The 21,458-nt window shown below is 41.2% G+C and overlaps 1 protein-coding gene across 2 annotated transcripts in view; it reads right to left on the bottom strand.

Moving 5' to 3' along the window:
- The window catches only part of WAPL (WAPL cohesin release factor), an 86,031-nt gene extending 68,704 nt beyond the window's left edge, over positions 1-17,327 (bottom strand). For both annotated transcript variants that reach the window (XM_049894339.1, XM_049894340.1), the window contains exons 1-2: positions 16,848-17,327; positions 13,235-13,755 (exon numbers count right to left, since the gene is read on the bottom strand). In XM_049894339.1, coding sequence (XP_049750296.1) covers positions 13,235-13,733 — 499 coding nt within the window. In that variant the 5' untranslated portion in view covers positions 13,734-13,755; positions 16,848-17,327. The remainder of the gene's footprint in view (positions 1-13,234; positions 13,756-16,847) is intronic.
- Positions 17,328-21,458: the final 4,131 nt, after the last annotated feature.

Here is a 21,458-nt window from a genome sequence, read left to right as displayed (position 1 = left end):
AATCAATGCTTATATCTGACATTGCCCCCACTCCAACATGTAACTCTCATGTCTTCTAGTGACAACGTTTCCCCAGGCATCCAAATCCTTTAAAGTTGTTGCCTTAAACTTCTCCCAAGAGATTTCAGCACCGTGAAGGAACTGAATCAATTCAGAGTGACATGTAAACAACTCTGTTACAACTTCTCGGGGGCACGGGTTTTTCACATAAAGAGGCCTAAATTAAAAATTATTTCGCAGACCCTAAACCAGTAAAGGTGCTCTGGTGGTGGTGTGTTGGTTAAGCACTTGGCTGCTAATCAGACACAAGGTCTGCAATTCAAACCTAGCAGCTACTCCACAAGAGAAAAGATTTGAGAGTCCGCTTCTGTAAAGATTTATAGCCTTGGAAACCCTATGGGGCAGTTGTACTCTGTCCTACAAGGTCACTATCAGTTGGAATTGACTCTATGGCAATGTTTTTTTAAAGCAGTATAACAAATAGAAACATTCAGGCAGTGTCCACATTTATCTGGGATAGGGCTGCCCAATAAGGCATGCCAGCTTTGTCTAGCACGGACCTGTCCCCATGGACAGGTTTCTCTAGCTATTTTTGCTTTCCTTTCTTCTAATCCCAAAAGCCATATGCAACTGCAAAGAATTTTTAATGGTGGCTGTAGTGCCTAAGGTTAAATGGCTACAGTGGATGTGCCTATGAGCCAATAGTAAGCCTTAAACTGCCTATTTGTTTTGTACGTGGGGAGTTCATTTTTGTTGTCTTAAACTTTTATCCTCAAAAACACTTCAAAAATCTTTTCAAATGTGATTTTGTTGATACTCTATAATGAAATGTGCCACCATTTGAAATATTTGCATAATTCACGAACCACTATCTTCTAAATGACCAAATTATGATGTTATAAAAGCATGCATGGTAAAAAGATTCATTCAAAGTATGAAAGAGACCAACAGATTTTAATGTAACAGCAATGTAACACGTTCACTGCTATGGTTTTAGAATCCACAGAAGAGAAAAGGGAATATGATTCAAACTAGTATTATGATTAATCACCCCTGCACTTATTGGCAGAAAACACCCCGATGCCAAGCAATAAAATTACAAAAAGTTGTACCTATATTTAAGAAAAACATATATAACTTTCAATTATCAGATACAGGTGAAAGATATGGTTTACAAAGATTCGCTGTAAAAACTTTAACGCTACTCAATAGGTTTAAATATAATCTAAGTTAAATTTGTATTTACTTAACTTTAGAAAGCATTTAATACATAAACAAGGGATTAAAAAAAAACCTGTTGCCATCAAGAAAGATTCTGACTCATACCGACCCTACAGAACAGAGCAGAACTGCCCTGTGTGGTTCCCAAGGAGCAGCTGGTGGATTCAAACCGCCAACCTCTTGGTTAGCAGCAGAGCTCTTAACCACCATGCCACTCAGGCCCCAAACAAGGGATATCTTTTTTATTTTTAGTGATTTTCCAAACATTAGTTCTCATCATCTCTGCAATGCTAATCACTAATCGTAAGACACTGAAAAGCTAAAGATTAAAAGCTAACTCTGATATTTGACAACTTAAACGGGATAGAAACAAAGTCAAGTCTAAAACCAAATCTGAGGAAAAGATACCAATGCTTTCATAACAAGTGGAAACAGCACTGGCAGCTGACCCTAGGCATGTGTCGCCCTGGTTAACTAGCTCTGTAGATCTCAGGTAAAACCCCTAACTTCTGGGGTCTAACTTCTGAAAGTATTCCTGACAGCTTCAACTTCCTCACCTCTTCAATGGGGAAGACACCAACAAAGTCTACTGAAGGAATTATTGAAAATAAATGACTACAGAAACGTTTAATAAATGCTTGGTAAGCTTAGCTACGTAAAATCTATAAGAGGTAATAAAAAATAAAAGTCTGTAAAACACCATTAAATGTTATATACTACACCATTTCTTACAGTTGTACAGCATTCCACTGTCTTCATACAACAATTTAATTAGGCTGTTTCTAATTGTTTTATGATCATTCTCCTGATCAAAAAAAAAAAAGAGTATGACAATAAACTTATCCCACCACCCCCAAAAACCATCAAGTCGATTCTGACTCACAGCAGCTCTATACAGTCTTAATAAACTTTATTGCCCATGTTTAAAAAATTACATCAGGTTTTACTTAAATTGCCCTCATTTCCCCTAAAATCTGAGTGAGAGTGTACTATGTTGTGTTTGCATTTTGGCCTAAAGGGATAATACTTTGAGTTACTGTTCATATCAATAGGCTGCCTTTCATATGATAATAAGGGTCGAACTTTGTTGTGAGCTTATCTTGTAAATTTGTTTCAAACGGAAATAGTAATAAAGTGCTCTACGGAAAGAAGCTGTGTCATATGCTATGCGTATGGCAGGAAGACCCTTATAACGTGCAATGACATAGTAGCTGCACCAATGGGCTCAAACAGCAATGATGGCGCGGGACTGGGCAGCATTTCCTTCTGTTATACATAGGGTCATAGGGTCACTATGAATTGGAACTGACTCGCCAGCATCTAACCACATAGAAGTTTTCTCACTAAAGGAACTGTATCATCAGCAAACATAATCTATCCATTTATTCAACTACGTAGCATAAACTACAGATCCGTTACTATTAAAGTACACTGAACAGATAAAAGAAGGTAATACACTTCAAGATATTTTGCAGCTTATAGAACATCACACAAATGCAAGTAATTTCAAACTATTACAACTTCACCAAAATTTGGGAAGTACTTTTAGCAATCTGTAAGACTTTTCTTAGGGGAATCTAACCTATAAACTCATCAATCCCTTAATTCTTGAGTACTCCTGCTTCGTGCAAGGGATCTAAAACCACATTCTAGAGCCTAATGTTCTTCCTCAAGGAAAAAGGGTGAAGACTGGATCTATAGACCTTTGTGCAAGACAGCCCAGCACCATCTGTTATCAGATACTGAACACAGGCACACCTCATTTTATTGCACTTAGCTTTACTGAGACTTGCACATACTTCATTTTTTACAAACTGAAGGTTTCTGGCAACCCTGCATCAATAAGTCTACTGGTGCCAACAGCATGTGCTCTCTTCGTGTCTGTGTTACATTTTGGTAATTCTCACTATATATTTTTTTCATTATTATTATATCTGTTATGGTGATCTGTAATCAGTGATCTTTGATGTTACTATTTGTTTTTGGGCACCAAGAACCATGACCATACAAGATGACTGAGTGCTCCACCGATAGGCCGTTTCCTGCTTCTCTCCCTCTCCTTGGGCCTCCCTATTCCCTGAGACACAACAATACCGAAATTATGGTAATTAATAACCCTACAATGCCCTCTAACTGTTCAAGTCAAAGAAGATTCGCTCGTGTCTCACTTTAAATCAAAAGCCAGAAACGATTTAACCTTAGTGAGAAGGCACGTCAAAAGCCAAGACGGGCAGAAAGGTAGGCCTCTTGCACCAAACAGTCACAGTGTGAATGCAAAGGAAAAGTCCTTGAAGGAAATTAAAAGTGCCGCTCCAGTGAACACATGAAACATAAGGAAGAGTAACAGCCTTTATTGCTGATATGGAGAAAGTTTTAGTGGTGTGGATAGAAAAATCAAACCAGCCAGGACATTCTCTTAAGCCAAAGCGTAAACCAGAGCAAGGCTGAACTCCCTTCCATTCTATGAAGGCTGAGAGACGTGATGAAGCCGCAGAAGAGAAGTCTGAACGTGGCAGAGGCTGATTCCAGAGGTCTAAGGGGAAGCCATCTTCATAACACAGACATATAGAGCGAAGCAGCAAGTGCTGATGTGGACGCTGCAGCAAGTTACCGAGAACATTTCGCTAAGATAACTGATTCAACGAGCCACACTGGAAGAAGATGCCATCTCGGACTTCCTTAGGTGAAGAGAAGTCAACACCTGACTTCACTAAACAACAGACCTTCAGCGCAGACACAACGGCCTTACACACTGGAAGAAGATGCCATCTCGGACTTCCTTAGGTGAAGAGAAGTCAACGCCTGACTTCACTAAACAACAGATCTTCATCGCAGACGCAACGGCCTTACACACTGGAAGAAGATGCCATCTCGGACTTCCTTAGGTGAAGGGAAGTCAACGCCTGACTTCACTAAACGACAGATCTTCAGTGCAGACGCAACGGCCTTAAACACTGGAAGAAGACGCCATCTCGGACTTCCTTAGGTGAAGAGAAGTCAACGCCTGACTTCACTAAACAACAGATCTTCAGTGCAGATGCAACAGCCTTAAACACTGGAAGAAGACGCCATCTCGGACTTCCTTAGGTGAAGAGAAATCAACGCCTGACTTCACTAAACAACAGATCTTCAGTGCAGACGCAACTGCCTTACACACTGGAAGAAGATGCCATCTCAGACTTCCTTAGGTAAAGAGAAGTCAATGCCTGACTTCACTAAACAACAGATCTTCAGTGCAGACGCAACAGCCTTACACACTGGAAGAAGATGCCATCTAGGACTTCCTTAGGTAAAGAAAAGTCAACGCCTGACTTCAGAGCTTCGAAGGACAGGCTCATTCTCTCCCTGAGGGCCAACACGGCTGACGACTAAGTTGAAGCCAACGCTCATCTACCACTCCACAGCTCCTAGAGCCTTTAAGACTGAGGCGGAATCTACTGCGCCTGTGCTCCGTCCATGGGACGACAAGGCCTGGATGACAGCACGTCTCTCCATGACGTGGTTTACAGAGTATCTTAGGCCCACTGTCGAGACCTACTGCTCAGAAAACAAGAGTCCTTTTAAACCATTACTACTCACTGACAATGTACCTGGTCACCCAAGAGCTCTGATGGAGACATACAAGGAGATTAACGCTGTTTTCAAGCCTGCTAACACAACATCCGTTTGAAGACCACAGATCAAGGGTGATTTCAACTTTCAAGTCTTAAAATTTAAGAAATACATTTTGCAAGGTGATTGCTGCCATATATAGTGATTCCTCTGATGGATCTGGGCAAAGTAAACTGAAAACTCTCTAAAAGGATTCATCGTTCTAGATGTCATTAAGAACATCAGTGATTCATGGAAGGAGGTCAAAACACAAACATTAACAGAAGTTCGGAATAAGCTGATGCCAACCCTAATGGATGACTTTCAGTCGGTACAAGACTTCAGCGGAGGAAGTAACTGCAGACATGGTGGAAACAGCAAGAGAACTAGAAGTGCAGCCTAAAGAGGTCACTCAACTGCTGCAACCTCATGATAAAACTTTTAAAGTATGAGGAGTTGCTTCTTATGAATGAGCAAAGAAAGTGGTTTCTTGAGATATAATCTACTCCTAGTGAAGACGATGTAAACACTGTTGACATATGGCAACAAAGGATTTAGAATATTACACAAACTTAGTTGATAATGCAGCGGCAGCGTTTGAGAGCACTGACTCCAATTTTGGAAGAAGGTCTACTGTGGGTAAAATGCTATCAAACGGCATCACATACTACAATCTCTTGTGAAAGGAAGAGTCAATTGATGCAGCAAACTTCACTGCTGCCTTATTTTAAGAAATTACCACAGCCACCCCAACCTTCAGCAACCAGTCAGCAGCCATCAACATCCAGGCAAGACCCGCCACCAGCAAAAAAGATTATGACTCTCTGAAGGTTCTGAAGATGGTTAACATTTTTTAGCAACAAAGTATTTTTTAATTAAGGTATGTACTTTTTTTTTTAGACATAATGTTATCGCACACTTAACAGTTACGGTAGCATAACTCTGATATGCACTGGAAAACCAAAAAAATCCGTGTGACTCATTTATTGAGATATTCACTTTATTGCAGTGGTCTGGAACCAAATCCATAATACCTCCAAAGTATGCCTGCAAATGCTTTTGAATTTTAGTTCTTTGCATCCCTAGATTGGTGCTTAGTCTTCCATATACTAGGTAGTATTCAAGGGAGGAAATTCAGCATACTAAAGAAGACAATATGGAATTTAGAGTTTTAGAAGCTTAAGGCTGAACCACAGCTAAACCAGTAACTAGGTGTGTGAAAATTTGGCAAAGCATATAACTTCTATAAGCCTCATTTTACTTGTCCAAAAAACAATAAGCAACTTCAGCTCATTATTCCCTTAAGGATTTTTAATTTTGTAAAGAGATCAATCCCTTAAAAATAAAAACACTAACAATATCAGTACTTGCAATAGCACAAGCATACATAGTTTTACAAAGGACTGAGTGCTAAAATAAACAGGTAGGATGATTTAAGGCTTCCTTGAGTGAAGTCAGAAACCCTGGTGGCTTAGTGGTTAAGTGCTACAGCTACTAACCAAAAGGTCGGCAGTTCAAATCCACCAGGTGGTCCTTGGAAACTTTATGGGGCAGTTCCACTGTCCTATAGGGCTGTTATGAGTAGGAATCGATTTGACAGCAACGGGTTTGGTTTTTGGTTTGAGCGAAGTCAATTCTTATAAGTAAAACCCCTCACTTCTTTAAAAAGTGGGGAGGAAGGTTTGGTTTGGGATCTATGGACAGGTCCTGCAAATCTTGTGAAACTGCATGAGAAAAATGCACACATTTTTCAAGGAGAGTACCTGTAGTGTCACCAAGTTTTCAAACACTCTAAAAATATACTTTCTAAAAATTGGTTTAAAAGAGGAGGAAAACGTATACAGGAATTAAGTGTATGTTGACTGTGCAACCTCAAATCCACATGAAGACGGATGATGAAGGGCATTTGAATTCCTGGGGAAAACAGAGTTCTCCAGATCAAACATGAAGATATATTCTAGATAAATCAAAGACTTAAATATGAAAAACAAAACCAGATACACATTATAAAGAAACTAGGTAACTAAGACACACCTTAGATCCTAGAACATAAATAGGTTCAAAGTGAAAGCATGGCAAAAACATTCTGTGCAAATAATAACCAAAAGAGTTGCGGTGGCAATCTTATCACGCAAAACAGATTCTAAGACAAATTTTTTAGAAGAGATGAAGATGGACATTACATAGTGACAGAAGGGTCAATTCACCAAGATGTAAAGATCATAAATACATATGAACCTAACACTGGGGCACCTAAATATATAAAACAAACACTGAGAGAACTGAAGGGAAAAATAGATGGCACTACAGTAATAGTTGGAGACTTCAATACACGACTTTGATTATAGAACATCTAGAAAAAAACAGCAACAAGGAACAGAGAACCTGAATGACACTAAAGCCAACTAGACTTAACAGACATACATAGAACACTTCACCCAACAATAGCAAAATATCCATTCTACTCCAGCGCACATGGATCACTCACTCTCCAGGACAGACCACATTTTAGGTCACAAAGCAAGTCTTGACAAATTTAAAAGGATGGAAATCCTAGGAAGTATTTTCTCCGACAACAGGGTGAAGCTAGAAATTAATAACAATACACTGGAAAATAGATTCATATATGAAAATTAAACAACACACTATTAAACTACCAATGGGTCAAAGAAGCAATCACTAATCTCTTAGTCAAATGAAAATGAAAGCACAACATACCAAAACTTATGGGATGCAGCAAAAGCAATACTCAGAGGTAAACTTTATAGCAATAAATGCCCACATAAAAAAAAGATCTCAAATTAACAGCCCAACAGATAACTCGAGGAACTAGAAGACCAAGCTAAGCCTAAACCTACCCACAGGAAAATAACAAAGATAAGAGCAGAAATAAATAAAATAGAAAACAGAAAAATAGAATCAACAAAACCAGAAGTTGGTTCTTGGAGAAGATCAATAAAACTGATAAACCTTTATTTTAGCTAGACTGACAAAAAAGACAGAGAAAGAGGATGCAAATAACCAAAATAAGAAATGAAAGGGGACATTATAACTGGCCACACAGAAATAAAGAGAATTACAATAGAATATTTTGAACAACTGTACAGCAACAAACTGGATAACCTAAACGAAATAGACAAACTATTTAAAAAATAAATAACACACACGAAAAGTCCCAGGCCAGACAGCTTCACTGGGGAATTCTACCAAACACTTAGAAAAGAACTGACACCAACCCTGTTTAAAGTCCAAAAGACAGAGAAGGAATACTTTCTAATTCTATGAAGCAAACATAACCCTTATACCAGACACAGACAAAGACACCACAAGAAAACAAAATTACAGGCCAATATCCCTTACAAACATAGATACAAAATACTAACAGAATCCAACAGCATATTAAGAGTCATACACCATGACCAAGTGGGATTTACTCCAGTAATGCAGAGATGGTTGAACATTGGAAAATCAATCAACATAATACACCACATCAACAGAGCTAAGGAAAAGAACTACATGATCATTTCTATGGATGCCGCAATCAGAATTTTTTGTTTTTAAAAAGATTAGATAATTTTAAAATAATCAAGGGGGTAGAGAATAAGAGGTGGGAGAGAGCAGTGTGTAGAACGGATGAAACAAGACTAGCCAAATACTGACAACTGTTAAACCCGGATAATGGGTACTTGGGGGTTCTTTTTGGAGCCCGAGTGGCACAGCGGTTTAAGCGCTCAGCTGCTAACCAAACGGTCTGAGGTTCAAACCCACCAGCTGCTCCGCAAAAGAAAGATGTGTCAGTCTGCTTCTGTAAAGATTACAGCCTTGGAAATCCTATGGGGCAGTTATACTCTGTCCTACAGGGTGACTATGAGTCACAATCAATTCGATGGCTATGTTTTTTTTTTAAAAAAACAGAAGGTGTTTTTACGATTTTATGCTAGTGTGGCTGAAATTTGAACAAGAGTTTTTTTTTTTTTAAATAACTAAAGGTTAGGATATTTAAGCAACTCAATCCTTTTCCTACAGTTCTCATTCAGTTTGTAATCTAGCTTCCCGGTTTTCTACCCATCATGCACCTAAATGGAAAATGGCAACCACTACACATTTTATCATGACTTCACCATGAGTTGCCCCTTTCAAATGAGCCACAATTAAAAAAAGGGGGGGAAAAAATAGTATGTGTTATAAAGTATTTAACAGTGCCTAAGAATTAAACACTTATTTCCCTTTTGAAAGAGAATACACTTACAAACTTAATACTAGGAGAATATAGTAAAAGTTTGAGTTGGATGAGCCCTGTTCTATGATATGTTTCTACAGCAAAAAATGTTTTGAATGAGCAGGAACACTCAATGAGAAGGATATTATGGAACTTAACCTGTGTAGTCTGAACAACTTGTTGGTAAAATTTACCACAGGTTCCTGGATAAAATGCCTGAACATGCCCTCCAAAAGATTTCTGAGATCTAAGTAGGTGCACAAGCATTCTTCTCTTGAGAAAGGGTCCAAAATTTTTATCATTCTCAAAAACAGTCCCTAATTCAAAAATGGTTAGGAACCCCTTTGAATTTATAAAATCCCCTTATCATAACTTGATTTTCTAAACTTCAACTAAAATCAAAAGGCTTTCTGAGTGGAAGTAAAGGCAATGACACTCTGACATATGTTACACAACGCTCCAGACACAAATGCCAAATTTTTGAGGGAGGGGCAAAGAAAGGAAAAGTCATAACGTATACAAGCATTTCCAGACATATAACTGACTTATAAACATATAAACTTACAAGCAGTTTATAAGAAGAGCTAATCTGTATATGTTAGGTATAGGATAAGACTATCTGAGAATTAAAAGTATTTCCTCAAAGTTACTTCCTTATCCTACAGGGGGCTGCCAGGGTTGCTGAGCTCTGAGTGGTTAAGGGAGACAAAGGAAAAAAAAAAAAAAGACTATTCATAGTGCTACATGATTCCCTTCCAACTAAGGGTGATGTTCCTGAATACCTATTTCCCTGTACTTTAGTAAACATTTTGGGTTCCTATTTTCACAGTATCAGCTTGAGAACTATTATTTAGCTACAAACTTCAGACCGGGAAGCTAGTATCTCATGTACAGAAACTGTTGCCAGTTCCCGTTCCAGTTCAAATGGCAACTGAGACACAAATACAGTTATCATTAGTACAGCTATGTAACTGCTGCCTATGAATATTCAGCTTCCCAGTTCCTGGAACCCCTCTGGCTAAGCATTCATCCCTGTTGATACCCTCTGCCACCAGAGCCTGCGCCTGTCTTCCTTGACCACTCTCACCACTTGCCCAGTCTCATCTTTTTCCAGCCTATCTGCCTTACACTGTGGATTAACTATTGGGGCACAGCAAGATATGACACTAAGAACACTAGTTAACTGAAGTGGAATAGCATTTGGCTGACACATAGTAGGTGCTCAACAAACATACTGAAAAATCTATAAATGAACCTAGTTCCCATCAGTCACTAGCAGACCTTGGACAGGTCACTTAACCTCTGTGTGTGTTCATAAAATGAAGACTTTATTGACAACGGATTACCTAATAACAAAAGACAAAATAAAAAAATGGAACCACACAAAAATTAAAAACTTTTGTTCATCAAAAGATATTACCAGTTAGAGGGCAGAGGGGGTCAGAAGCTGGCCAAATGGACACGAAAATGAGAGTGGAGGGAAGGAGCGTGCCGTCTTATTAGGGGGAAACCAACTAGGAGTTTATAGCAAGTTGTATATAAATTTCTGTATGAGAAACTAACTTGATTTGTAAACTTTCACTTAAAGCACAATTAAAAAAAAAAATCACAAAAAAAGTGAAAAGACAAGCTACCGACTGGGATAATATCTTTGGAAACCATATATCCACTGAGAATCTAATAACCAAAATACAACATAAAATTTTGACAACAAAAAGACAAATAATCCAATCATCATAAAACAGGCAAAGGACCCAAACAGACATTTCACCAAAAAAAAAAAAAAAAACATTCAACTGGCCACATAAAAAGATGCTAAGCATCATTAACCATCAGAGAGATGCAAATCATAACCACAGTGAGATACCATTTCACTCCCACTAGGATGTCTAAGGCATTAAAAAAAATAACAACAGATGTTGGCGAGGATGTGGGGAAATTGGAACCCTTATCCATTGCTGGTGGGAATGCAAAATGCTACAGTCATTGTGAAAACAGTGTCACAGTTCCTCAAAAAACTAAACATAGAACTACCACGTTGTTATTGTTGTTAGGTGCTGTCAAGTCAATTCCAACTCATAGCAACCCTACAGGACAGAGTAGAACTGCCCCACAGGGTTTCCATGGAGAGTGGATGAACCCCTGAAAACACTGCCCTGAGATAATCTTTAAACCTTAAACCAAAAATCATTCCCTTATCTTAAAACCGAACAATAGTTGAGCTTAACTCGTAAAAAAGTTCTTCCTTAACCCAGGACACCCTTTTAACTCAGTACTGAAGTCACTCCTGAGGCTCACTCTTCAGCCAAGATTAGACAGGCCCATAAAACAAACAATGATACATGTAGCTCAATCATGTATATGACACTAAATGGGCACACCAGCTCAGGGGCAAGGACGAAAAGGGAACTGGACAGGAAAGCTGGATGAATGGAAATGGGGAACCAAAGCCCAGGAGGGGAAAAGCGTTGACACATGGTGGGTTTGGCAACCAGTATCACAAAATAGTATACGTATTGTTTAATGAGAAACTAATTTACTCTGTAAACCATCTAAAGCACAATAAAAATAAGTGATAAATAAAATAAAAACGTCTACTTTGAGCATTATGCACTTGTTAAGAATTACACAGAATCAAACTGACAACCCCATAAAAACCCATTGCCATCGAGTCGATTCCAACTCATAGTGACCCTATGGACAGAGCAGAACTTCCACATATGGTTTCCAAGGAGCGCCCGGTGGATCTGAACTGCCAACCTTTTCATTAGTAGCCATAGCTCTTAACCACGACACCACCAGGGTTTCCGAACTGACAAGAGCAACTCAAAAAGTTAGTGAAGAATCGTAAGGGGCAATCAGTTTATGTTAATGAAGAAACAACTCAGAGAAGGAGGCTGAAAATGGTTGCATGATTCAAAGAATGTATATGTGTATGTTTTGCTGTGTGTATTCTCAACAACAATAAAATAAATAAATAAAATCTAGGGAAAAAAACGAAGAGTTTAGTTAAAATTAATTGCAGCACAATAATTCTATGGTTATAATACATTCTTTGGAGCTGACTTGGGAACAGTTTTTATACTGTGTTTTTTCATGAAGATTTAGCTTATCATTAGTTTATGAACAATGCTTCCAGAGAAATGTGGACAAAGCAGTAAGGACAGCCAAATCAGAATTAACCCAGAAGATCAAGGGAATGACAATAACAGCTGGCTTATCCTCTCATCCAAGGGTGAGACATTCAAAAAAGGAGTGAAAAATGCTCAGCATTTTTAGTGAAACTATGCAAGGCACAGTCCATTATGCAGCTTGACATAAAATACTGAGCTCCCAAAGGACAAATTTCCTCTTAAGAATTCAGTACCAGGACAGCCTGTCTTTAATTTTTCAAAACATAAGATCTATCTAAACTTTCATATTGCTAAATTGTGACTGTCACAAGTTGTGAACTAAGCTGTCTGCCACTACAGTGGCCACCTCTGTCCTATTGCTGACAACAGGCTCGCTCCCTTCCTTGCACTTCCTTTTTAGCTCCTCAAGCTTTAATTAATCGTACCTTTACCATTTATTATGTCTCAGCCCTTACAGCAGGAGTGTAACTAATAAAACGAACTGTTTCTTGACTACTAGATTCCATATTTACCAATTAACATTTATAAAATACAACCAGTTCTATGGATTAAAATTTACTAATACAAGTTGCTACTAGCCCCAGAAAGATTCCAAACTGATCTCAATATACAATACAGTTCAATTCTTCACTGATTCCACTCAATACCTCCTTAACCATCCTGAACTAGTTCTGGAGAAAAGTGTATCACTCCTAAAGCTCATCTTCACTGTAAATGTTCATCTCACTTTCATTATCAATAACCATCCAAACCCTCTACAATAACAGAAATGAGACACAACAGAAAAAGATGTTTCTAGTTGGAACTGGAATCAGGGATTTATGAATGACTGTTCCCCAAATGTACCCGGAAAAACAGTCTAGAACATCTAGTCCAAATTGTTTAAATAAAATTCCAACCTCCAACTGGTTTAAGTTCTTAAATTTCCTTTACAAAATTGTCAACAGTCTCCAATAATCTTAAGTGTAGAAACAAAATCCAAGAGTTTTAATATTTCTGAATTTAAACCATTTAACTAAATGGCTTGCATGATGCTACATGGATCAAGATAAAGAAAATCCAAACTTACCTGAACTTATTAATTTAGCACAGCTACTTTTGCTTGCGTCACCTTCAAAGATATGGTTTGTGCTCTTTTCTTTTCCAACCAGAATATCTTCCAAAGGTAAGCATTTATCAGATTCAACACTGTCTTCACCCACTGGATGACTAATTTTGCTATTAGTTTCAAGTACAGACGTGACGTCTTCCAGCTGAGCAGCTTCACTAGATTCTGAATAAGAGGAACCCTTACCCTGGGCTAAATTCTTTGAAGAAACTGGTAGAGACTCATCGTCACTATCAAATCCAAAAGGATCCCCAGTATTTTCTTCTTCCAACTTAGGTTTCTTTGGGATTTCCTGGATATCTGGTTTGAAATTGGGCCTCTTCTGCCCTAATTTAGCCATAAATGTGGTCTCTCCCCATTTTGTGCTAAGGGTAGTCCGTTTGTTGGAAAAGACTTCATCGAACTTTGAACTGCCATTTCCTCCTTTCCTACTGTATGTTTTCCCAAATCTGGATGTCATTTTGACACCTGTTTCATATTCCCTGTAAAAAAAAAAAAAAAACATACATATATATAACCTCCAAGTAACTAATACCAAATATAAAAATAAGAACTTACAGATTCTCCCCATCTTACTTTCAACATTCAGGACAAGATACAAGCCTTTAAAAACGGTTTAAAAAATACTGGGAAAGGGTGTAAAGAGGCTCATTTTTACTCCATATACTTCCATACGCCAATTCAATTTTTTTTTAACGATGAGTACATACTCATACACTACTTACAAAGTAAAAAAGGCATGACCAGCCAATTTATAAGATAGCATCCACAAAACTTACTTATAGTGAAACATCTGTGTTCTAAATGAACTATTTACTATTTGTACAAACATCAAGTTTACCCTTAAAAATGTACTCTAAATAGGGTAATTACCCTAATATAAAATCTTAGGTAGAACAAAATTTTTTTTTGTTAGCATCTCAGAAACGTTAAATACTCGACTAAGTTTAGTTTTCTTGAAATTTCAGAGCACTTATTCACAGCAGAAAAGAAAGCCAGAATTTGGTGCAGTGTTCTTATGTATTACAACCTGCATCTTTTAACCCAAACTTGAAGATTCTGATTCTTGGTCTAATGTAATTCGGACAGTGACTTGAAAACTATTGCTTAGGTGGTCATGTCCCAGAGTGCAAGAAACCATCCTTATTCTATCTTCCTTGTCCCCATAGCGCTGTGCTCATTTGCCGAGTTATATATTCTGGGGCTGGTGAAATCTAGCGTACTACGTTGTTCCGTGGATTATCAAGCAAAGCAATACAAACACATTATCTTTATTTTTCCTACTACCTTTATAAGGGACAAATTGATTTATCTTTATAACAACAACAGATACTAGGAAGGAAAAAAAAATTGTCAGGACAGTAAGTCAAGAATCAAACATTTTTAAAAAGCAAATTACGTTATTTTTAAATACTTCTTATCGATTTCTTACACTTTGCCCTTGTGAAGTTTAGATACTAATATAAACCAAAACAAACCAAACCCTCTGCCGGCGAGTCGATTCCGATTCATAGCGACCCTACAGGACAGAGTAGAACTGTCCCCATAGAGTTTCCAAGGAGCGCCTGGTGGATTTGAACCACCAACCTTTTGTTGAGCAGCCACAGCACTTAACCACTACGCCATCAGGGTTTCCAAATACCAATATAACAAGGAAAAAAGTGAGCAGCTGCCTCCAGACTTGAAAATCTTCATTACTTTGAAACTTAGAACAATTTTAATGATATACGGCCTATGCTTTAAAGACATTTTATAGTGACTCATCACTGTCCAACTTAGTTATATATATTAAGTAGAACATTCCTGCCTCCCATGATTATAACTTGACACAATAACGATTAATTTGGTCATCATACACATCTGTCTTAAAATAATTGGTAATTTATCTAAAAACTTCCTAACATGTCATAAAACTTTTTCCTGAGAAGATCGATTTCTCCTTGTACTACAGATTTACGATAAAGAATCTTGTATCTTTCCTGTTACTTACATTCTAAACAAAACTAAGCACGTTGGGGAGCTACCATAGACCAGAAAAATAGTCATTTTTTCTCCTTATTCCTTCAAGAACATAAAGCCCTGATCTGCAGACCTGCATTTAGAACACAACAACAACCCTAGAATGTTTTGGATACACTTATGCAGTAATCACCTAAAAATGCAGACTGAAGGGCCAAACCAAAAATTTAGACTTGAGCTCCTTTAAGCCCACACAAGAAAAAATCATTATAAAAATGCACTTAGAACCACAAAAGATTCACTGTTGAAAATTAAAGTCTAGCAATAGACTTCATACATTGGCATTTGATACAAATGAATGGTTAATTATTTTAAAAGTGATAATGGAGCCCTGGTGGCGCAGTGGTTAAGAGCTATGGCTGCAAACCAAAGGGTTGGTAGTTCAAACGCACCAGCCACTCCTTGGAAGCACTATGCGGCAGTTCTACTCTGTCTTATAGGGTCCCTACGAGTTAGAATCGACTGGACTGCAACGGGTTTGGCTTTTGGCTAAATGATAATAATACTGAGCCTATATTTTTCGAAAGAGTCCACGTCTTTTAACAAGTAAATACTAAAATACTTCTTGATGAAGTCTCAGCGTTTTTTTTCCTTAACGCTACGGTGTGCAGAATGGAACCTGTGTAGGTGAAACAAATTTGATTAAAAGTTAACGTGTTGAAACCGAGCGACGGGTACAAAAGAGTTCATTATATAAAACCCCTATTTTTTATTTCCTTTATAATTTTCCATTAAAAAAAAGTTTTCTTAAAAGTCAGTAAACAGACTATTGCAGTGGCTGTCTCTAAGCATAAAGTGTAAAACATGTATAAATTAAAACACCAGCACGCAGACGTACTGGACGTGTTTTAAGTGGGGCCTCAAGTACACAGACTATCTTGTTCAGGCTTCAAACTCCAAAGACTACCCTAACTAAAAAGGAAAGAATGATGCACAGTTAAGTTTTTTCGGTCATTGGGCCTTTGCCTCAGCCCAAAGGCAGGTCAAATTTTCAGGGAAACGAGCTGAGACAGAGTCCTCACACTTAGCCACCGACCATATCTAGCGTCTGTCCGGCTTAGGAGCTTCCATAAAAAAAAAGGAAAGTCGAAAGGGGCAAACCTAACCACTCAGAAATCCTCACCTGGAGGCGAACGGTGCGGAGGACGGTAATGGGAGAGGGGGCCCCTGCGGCTGGAAACTCAAGCAACTTTTCGACCCTTCCTACCCTGACCGCCCAGGAAAGGGATGTAGTTTCCAACGCCCCGGAAGCCTCTGCCACCAAATCCCTAGGACAGTGTAAAGGCCTCAGTGGCCGTCTCCTCAGTGGAGAAAAAGACGGGAAAGGTCTTAGAGCTGAAACCTACACACTCGACCAGGTATACCGAGGGAAGTAAATCAGCAGCTGCCGGGAAAAAAATGAGAAAAAAAGGAAAAAAAGAGTTGTGCAGTTTGTTCCCCTGCCCAACTTCCTCAGAGACACGGCGGGTGAGGTAGCGAGACTCTCGCCGCCCCGGCGTCCCCCACCCTCCCAGGCTCGCTCCCGGCCTAGGCAGCCGCCCGAAACCTCACTTACCCTCGGCGCCTGGCGGGTGCTTTGGCCTCGGGTCGCCTCCGCCTCTCCCGCTCCCAACGGCCCACGGGCGGGCGCGGGAGCCCCGCGCGTGAGCGCAGGGCCGGCCGGTGAGCGAAGAGAGGAAGGGGGTGAGGAAGGGGGATCTGCCACCGTCAAAACCTGCCGCTCCGCTCTCGGTAAATAGGAAACCGGGCGGGGGGGCAGCGGAGACCCCGCAACTTCCCTCCCCGCCTTGACCGCCGCCGGCCGGGCCCGGGCCTAGGCCTCCCTGGCCTCGCCGCCGCCGGAGCCGGTACCGGAGCCCGCTACGTGCCCCTGCTGGGCCGCCACCGCCTCCTGCGCCGCCGCTTCCGCCGGTGAATGGTCAGCGCTGGAGTTTGAACAGGGCCCTGAACCATCTCAACGCCATTTGCGCTCCCGGCCCCCACCTCCTTCCTCCAACAGCCGCTCGCTCCGTCACTCCGCTTCCCACAGGCCCCGCGCGGCCGCCCGACCCCGCAGCCAATCGAGCGGCCGCTTACTCAAACTGCCGCGCAGGCGCCGCGACACGCATGCTCCGGGGCCCGCCATTGGCTCGGGCGCGGGGCCCGACGGGAGTTGTAGTCCCGGTCCGCGAATCGCAGTGTCGAGAGCCCGGCGCGGGAGTGGGCGGTGGGTGGAGCGGTCGCCGCGGGCCTGGCCCGTCCCGGCTCGGGAGCCGGTTCCAGCTCCCGGGCCCGCCGGGAGACGCAGGTGCCCCGGGGGAGGGCCGGGGGCGCGGTGCAGGCAGCTGTGTCAATCGTTTCCCCTCCTGGGACCCGCCGGTGTCTGGGGACAGTGGATTGTGCAGCTGCGCCGGGCTTGCTGGGGCCACCGCCCGGGAGAGGGGAGGCAGGGAGCTCGCGGCTCCAGCAGCCTTCGGCCCGGCCTGGCCTGTGCGGGCCCGGCGCAGGTAATGACGGCGCTGCGGGAGGCCCGGGCGCTGGGCGCTCGACTGCCACGGTCATCTCAGCCCCGGCGCCTTCATGCGCCACCGTCCGGCTCCGCAGACCTGACTCTCGTAGTTTCCTGGCCGTCCCACTCCCTCGGGTTAAAATGACCCCGGGGTTACTGGGTGGTATTAAGGAGCCATGGGCAATCTTGTTGGACGTGATAATGGTAATGTGGTCCCCCCCCCCATTTTTAAATTCACGTACTGAATTTTTGACAGGTAAAATGATCTGGTGCCTTAGATTTACTTTAAAATACTCCAGCAAAAAGCCGGGGGAGGGGGAATAATACAGGACGGCGGGATGTTTTCCATTGTGGAGGCTGCGTGATGCGTCACACGCGGGCTCCTTATACCAGTCTGTGTATCTGCAATTTTTTGTAGTAAAAAGTTTAAAGAACTGAACCAGTGATTGTCTCTGGGGAAGTAGGGGAATGAGGGGGTGAAGGAAGACTTATTTTTCGCTGCACATCCTTTTGTGCTGTTTAAGGTTTTTTTTCCTTGTCAGCATTACCTATTAAGAAAATTGGAAAGTTGTTTTTAAAAGGCCGCAGTGGGAAAACACCGTTCCAAAGAGTAGCACAATGGGCTCGTCCTAATAGAGATGCATGATTCATCAGGCTCTGACGACCCTGCTGTTCGGAAGGCTGTTGATAGACACACCTGGGAAATGGGGAAAGTACTACCGTAATTGCTTCCAGTGAAACGCCTGTCTTTCTTCCACAAATGAATAATTTGCTTTGAATGCACCTGTAAGTTACCAAGCTCTCTCCGATATATTGGGCAAACCCTGAAAAAGTAGTTCAGAGACCTTGCTGCTCTTCCCAATAGGAATGTAAGGTGGATTTTAGCATGGTTGGATTGTTTTATTTGGACGTGACTGCTTGCAAATTTTATATTTTGACATTTACAGTTTTCCAACCGCTATATAAGTATTTTCTCGTTGTGAAAGAAATCAACTCTTCTGTCTTTTACGTTAATGGAAGTTACCAGTCGTCTGTGTATTCCACTGAGGGTTGTACCAACATGATTTTCAGTTGGATCAGTTTTGTGTTTTTTGAAAAACCAGGGTAGGATCTTGTTTTATCAGTTTGAGAATTGCAGGCAGCGGCGCAGGTTTTACTTCCTATAATTATTTAGATGACACAGTAAAAACACAGTAGAGGGTGCTAATTAGGGAGTAATTATCAGCAGAGGCAAAAGCTATGATCAAAAAGCCCAAAGTGGCCAGAGAGACAATTGCAAGGTTTTCCTGTAGGAGAATGCTGTGAACCCTGAGACCAAAGGATGTATTCGTTATGCCCTGGCCTCCGCGGGGCTGGGCAGTTGAGTAGGTTAGTGACTGAAGTATGCTGAAGTGAAAGAATTTAGTTAAAGAAATTGTCCTTGGAGCTCTTGTTATCCCACAAAACAGGTAAGGTCTCCACCAGAACTGTTTGTGTGGTGGTTGTGTTAATAATGGAACTTCCAAACCCATTGCCGTGGAGTCAATTCCAACTCATAGCGACCCGGTAGGACAGGGTAGAACTGCCTCATAGGGTTTCCAAGGAGCATCTGGTGGATTTGAACTGCTGACCTTTTGGTTAACAGGCGAACTCTTAACCACTGTACCACCAGGGTTTCCAATAATGGAACTTTGTATTGTTAAATTCCCGCTACTCATGCCCTGACAGGGGACACAACAGATAACCCCTGAGGGAGCAGGAAAGCAGTTGGATGCAGACCTCAAATTCTGGTAAAAGGGCCTGACTTAATGGTCTGACTGAGACTAGAAGGACCCCGGAGGTCATGGTCCCCAGACCTTCTGTTAGCCCAAGACAGGAACAATTCCCAAAGCCAACTCTTCAGACAGGGATTGGAGTGGACTCTAGGATAGAAAATGATACTGATGAGGACTGAGCTTCTTGGGTCAAGTAGACACAGGAGACTATATGGGCAGCTCCTGTCTGGAGGGGAGGTGAGAGGGCAGAGGGTGTCAGAAGCTGGCTGAATGGACACAGAAAGAAGGTGGAAAGAAGGACTGTGCTGTCTCATTGGGGGAGAGTAACTAGAAGTATATAGCAACGTGTATATAAATTTTTGTATGAGAGACTGACTTGTAAACTTTCACTTAAAGCACAATAAAAAAAAAATTTTTAATGCTAATAAAAGACAAAAATTCCAGCTTTTCAAAGAGTGGTCCTTGGTCAGCAGCAGAAGCATAGGATAGAAGCTTGTTGGAAAGGCATATTTCCCATCCCAGCCCCGACTCCATTGGATCAGAATCTTCACTTTAACAAGTTTCCCCCCAGCGACTGGTCCACACGTTGAATTTTGGCAGGCACTGACTTAAAGCATACCTATAACATTTGACCCCAATCTAACATTTTTCTTAGGAGGGGAAGGGTAAATGTCAAGAACCTAGTCTTTGTGAGGAACAATCCTAGGCTCTTCAGGGACTTAGCTGGTATCCCAGCCTTTTGTCTTTGTCTTAACAGGTGAGGAATGGAAGGTTTGGCATTTGCTGAAGACACTGCAACTATAGGAGGAATCAAACATATTTAAGCATTGGGTACTCATTACTTATAGATAATCTTGAATCTGGTAGAAAGTAGTACAGGATTTAGAAAGTAAAAAACTATGTCTGTAGGTGTATGTGTTTAATCTATGGAAGCTTGTTATCAGGTCCCATGGAGTCGGTTTTGACTCACAGTGACCCTGTGTGTAACAGAACGAAATGTCGACAAGTCCTGCGCTATCCTCACAGTCTTTGCTGTGTTTTGAGCCTGTTGTTGCAATCACTGTGTTAATCCATCTCATTAAGGGACTTCCTCTTTTTTCACTGACCCCCTATTTAGTATATGAATATTGAACAGAGCTGTGCTATTGCTCTCTACTCTCAGGTGCCCCACACTAAAGACAGGTGGAGAGCCTGCTCACTCTAGGGCCCCTCCTTGAAGGAAATTCAGGGTCCCTGGGCCTTCAGCCTGTACCGCCACCTTGAAATCTGGAGTTCAGTTTCCTTTGAGTGGTTAGAGGTATCTACCCTTTATCTCCCTGGTTCCACTGAGGCAGACAAATGCCCTCGGAGGCCGCATTCCATTCCTTTGCCATGGCCCCGAGTTCTACGCCAGGGTGAGCTGTTTTTTGTTTTCTTGGTTCGTTTAGTTCATAACTGCTAGCCAAAAGGTCAGGAGTTCAAATCTACCAGCCACTCCTTGGAAACTAGGGGGCAGTTCTACTCTGTCCTGTAGGATTGCTGTAAGTCAAAATGCACTTGACAGCAATAGGTTTTAGTTCATAACCAGCACCCCCCTCACTCACACCCTGTAGCCCTAGAATGGTTCTCAGTCTGCTACACACATACACCAGGTAGACAATAGGTACTTTGTTAAAATAGAATGCCTCTATGCAAGCCCTGGAGTCCCTGGGTAGTACAAGCTGTTAACGCACTCAACTGCTAACCAGGAGGTTGGTGGTTTGAATCTACCCTGAGGCATCTTGGAAGAAAAGCCTGGTGATCTGCTGCTGAAAAATCAGTCATTTAAAAACCCTATGGAGCATAGCCCTTCTCTGATACACGTGGTGTCGCCATAAGTTGGAGTCGACAGCAGCTGTTTTTCTTTGTTGTTTTATGCAAGTTCTCTGATTTTTCTTTATTATGA

The sequence above is a fragment of the Elephas maximus genome, chromosome 8 (assembly GCF_024166365.1).
Source record: "Elephas maximus indicus isolate mEleMax1 chromosome 8, mEleMax1 primary haplotype, whole genome shotgun sequence".
Classification (NCBI taxonomy): domain Eukaryota; kingdom Metazoa; phylum Chordata; class Mammalia; order Proboscidea; family Elephantidae; genus Elephas; species Elephas maximus.
This window is presented reverse-complemented; position numbering and strand designations above follow the sequence as displayed.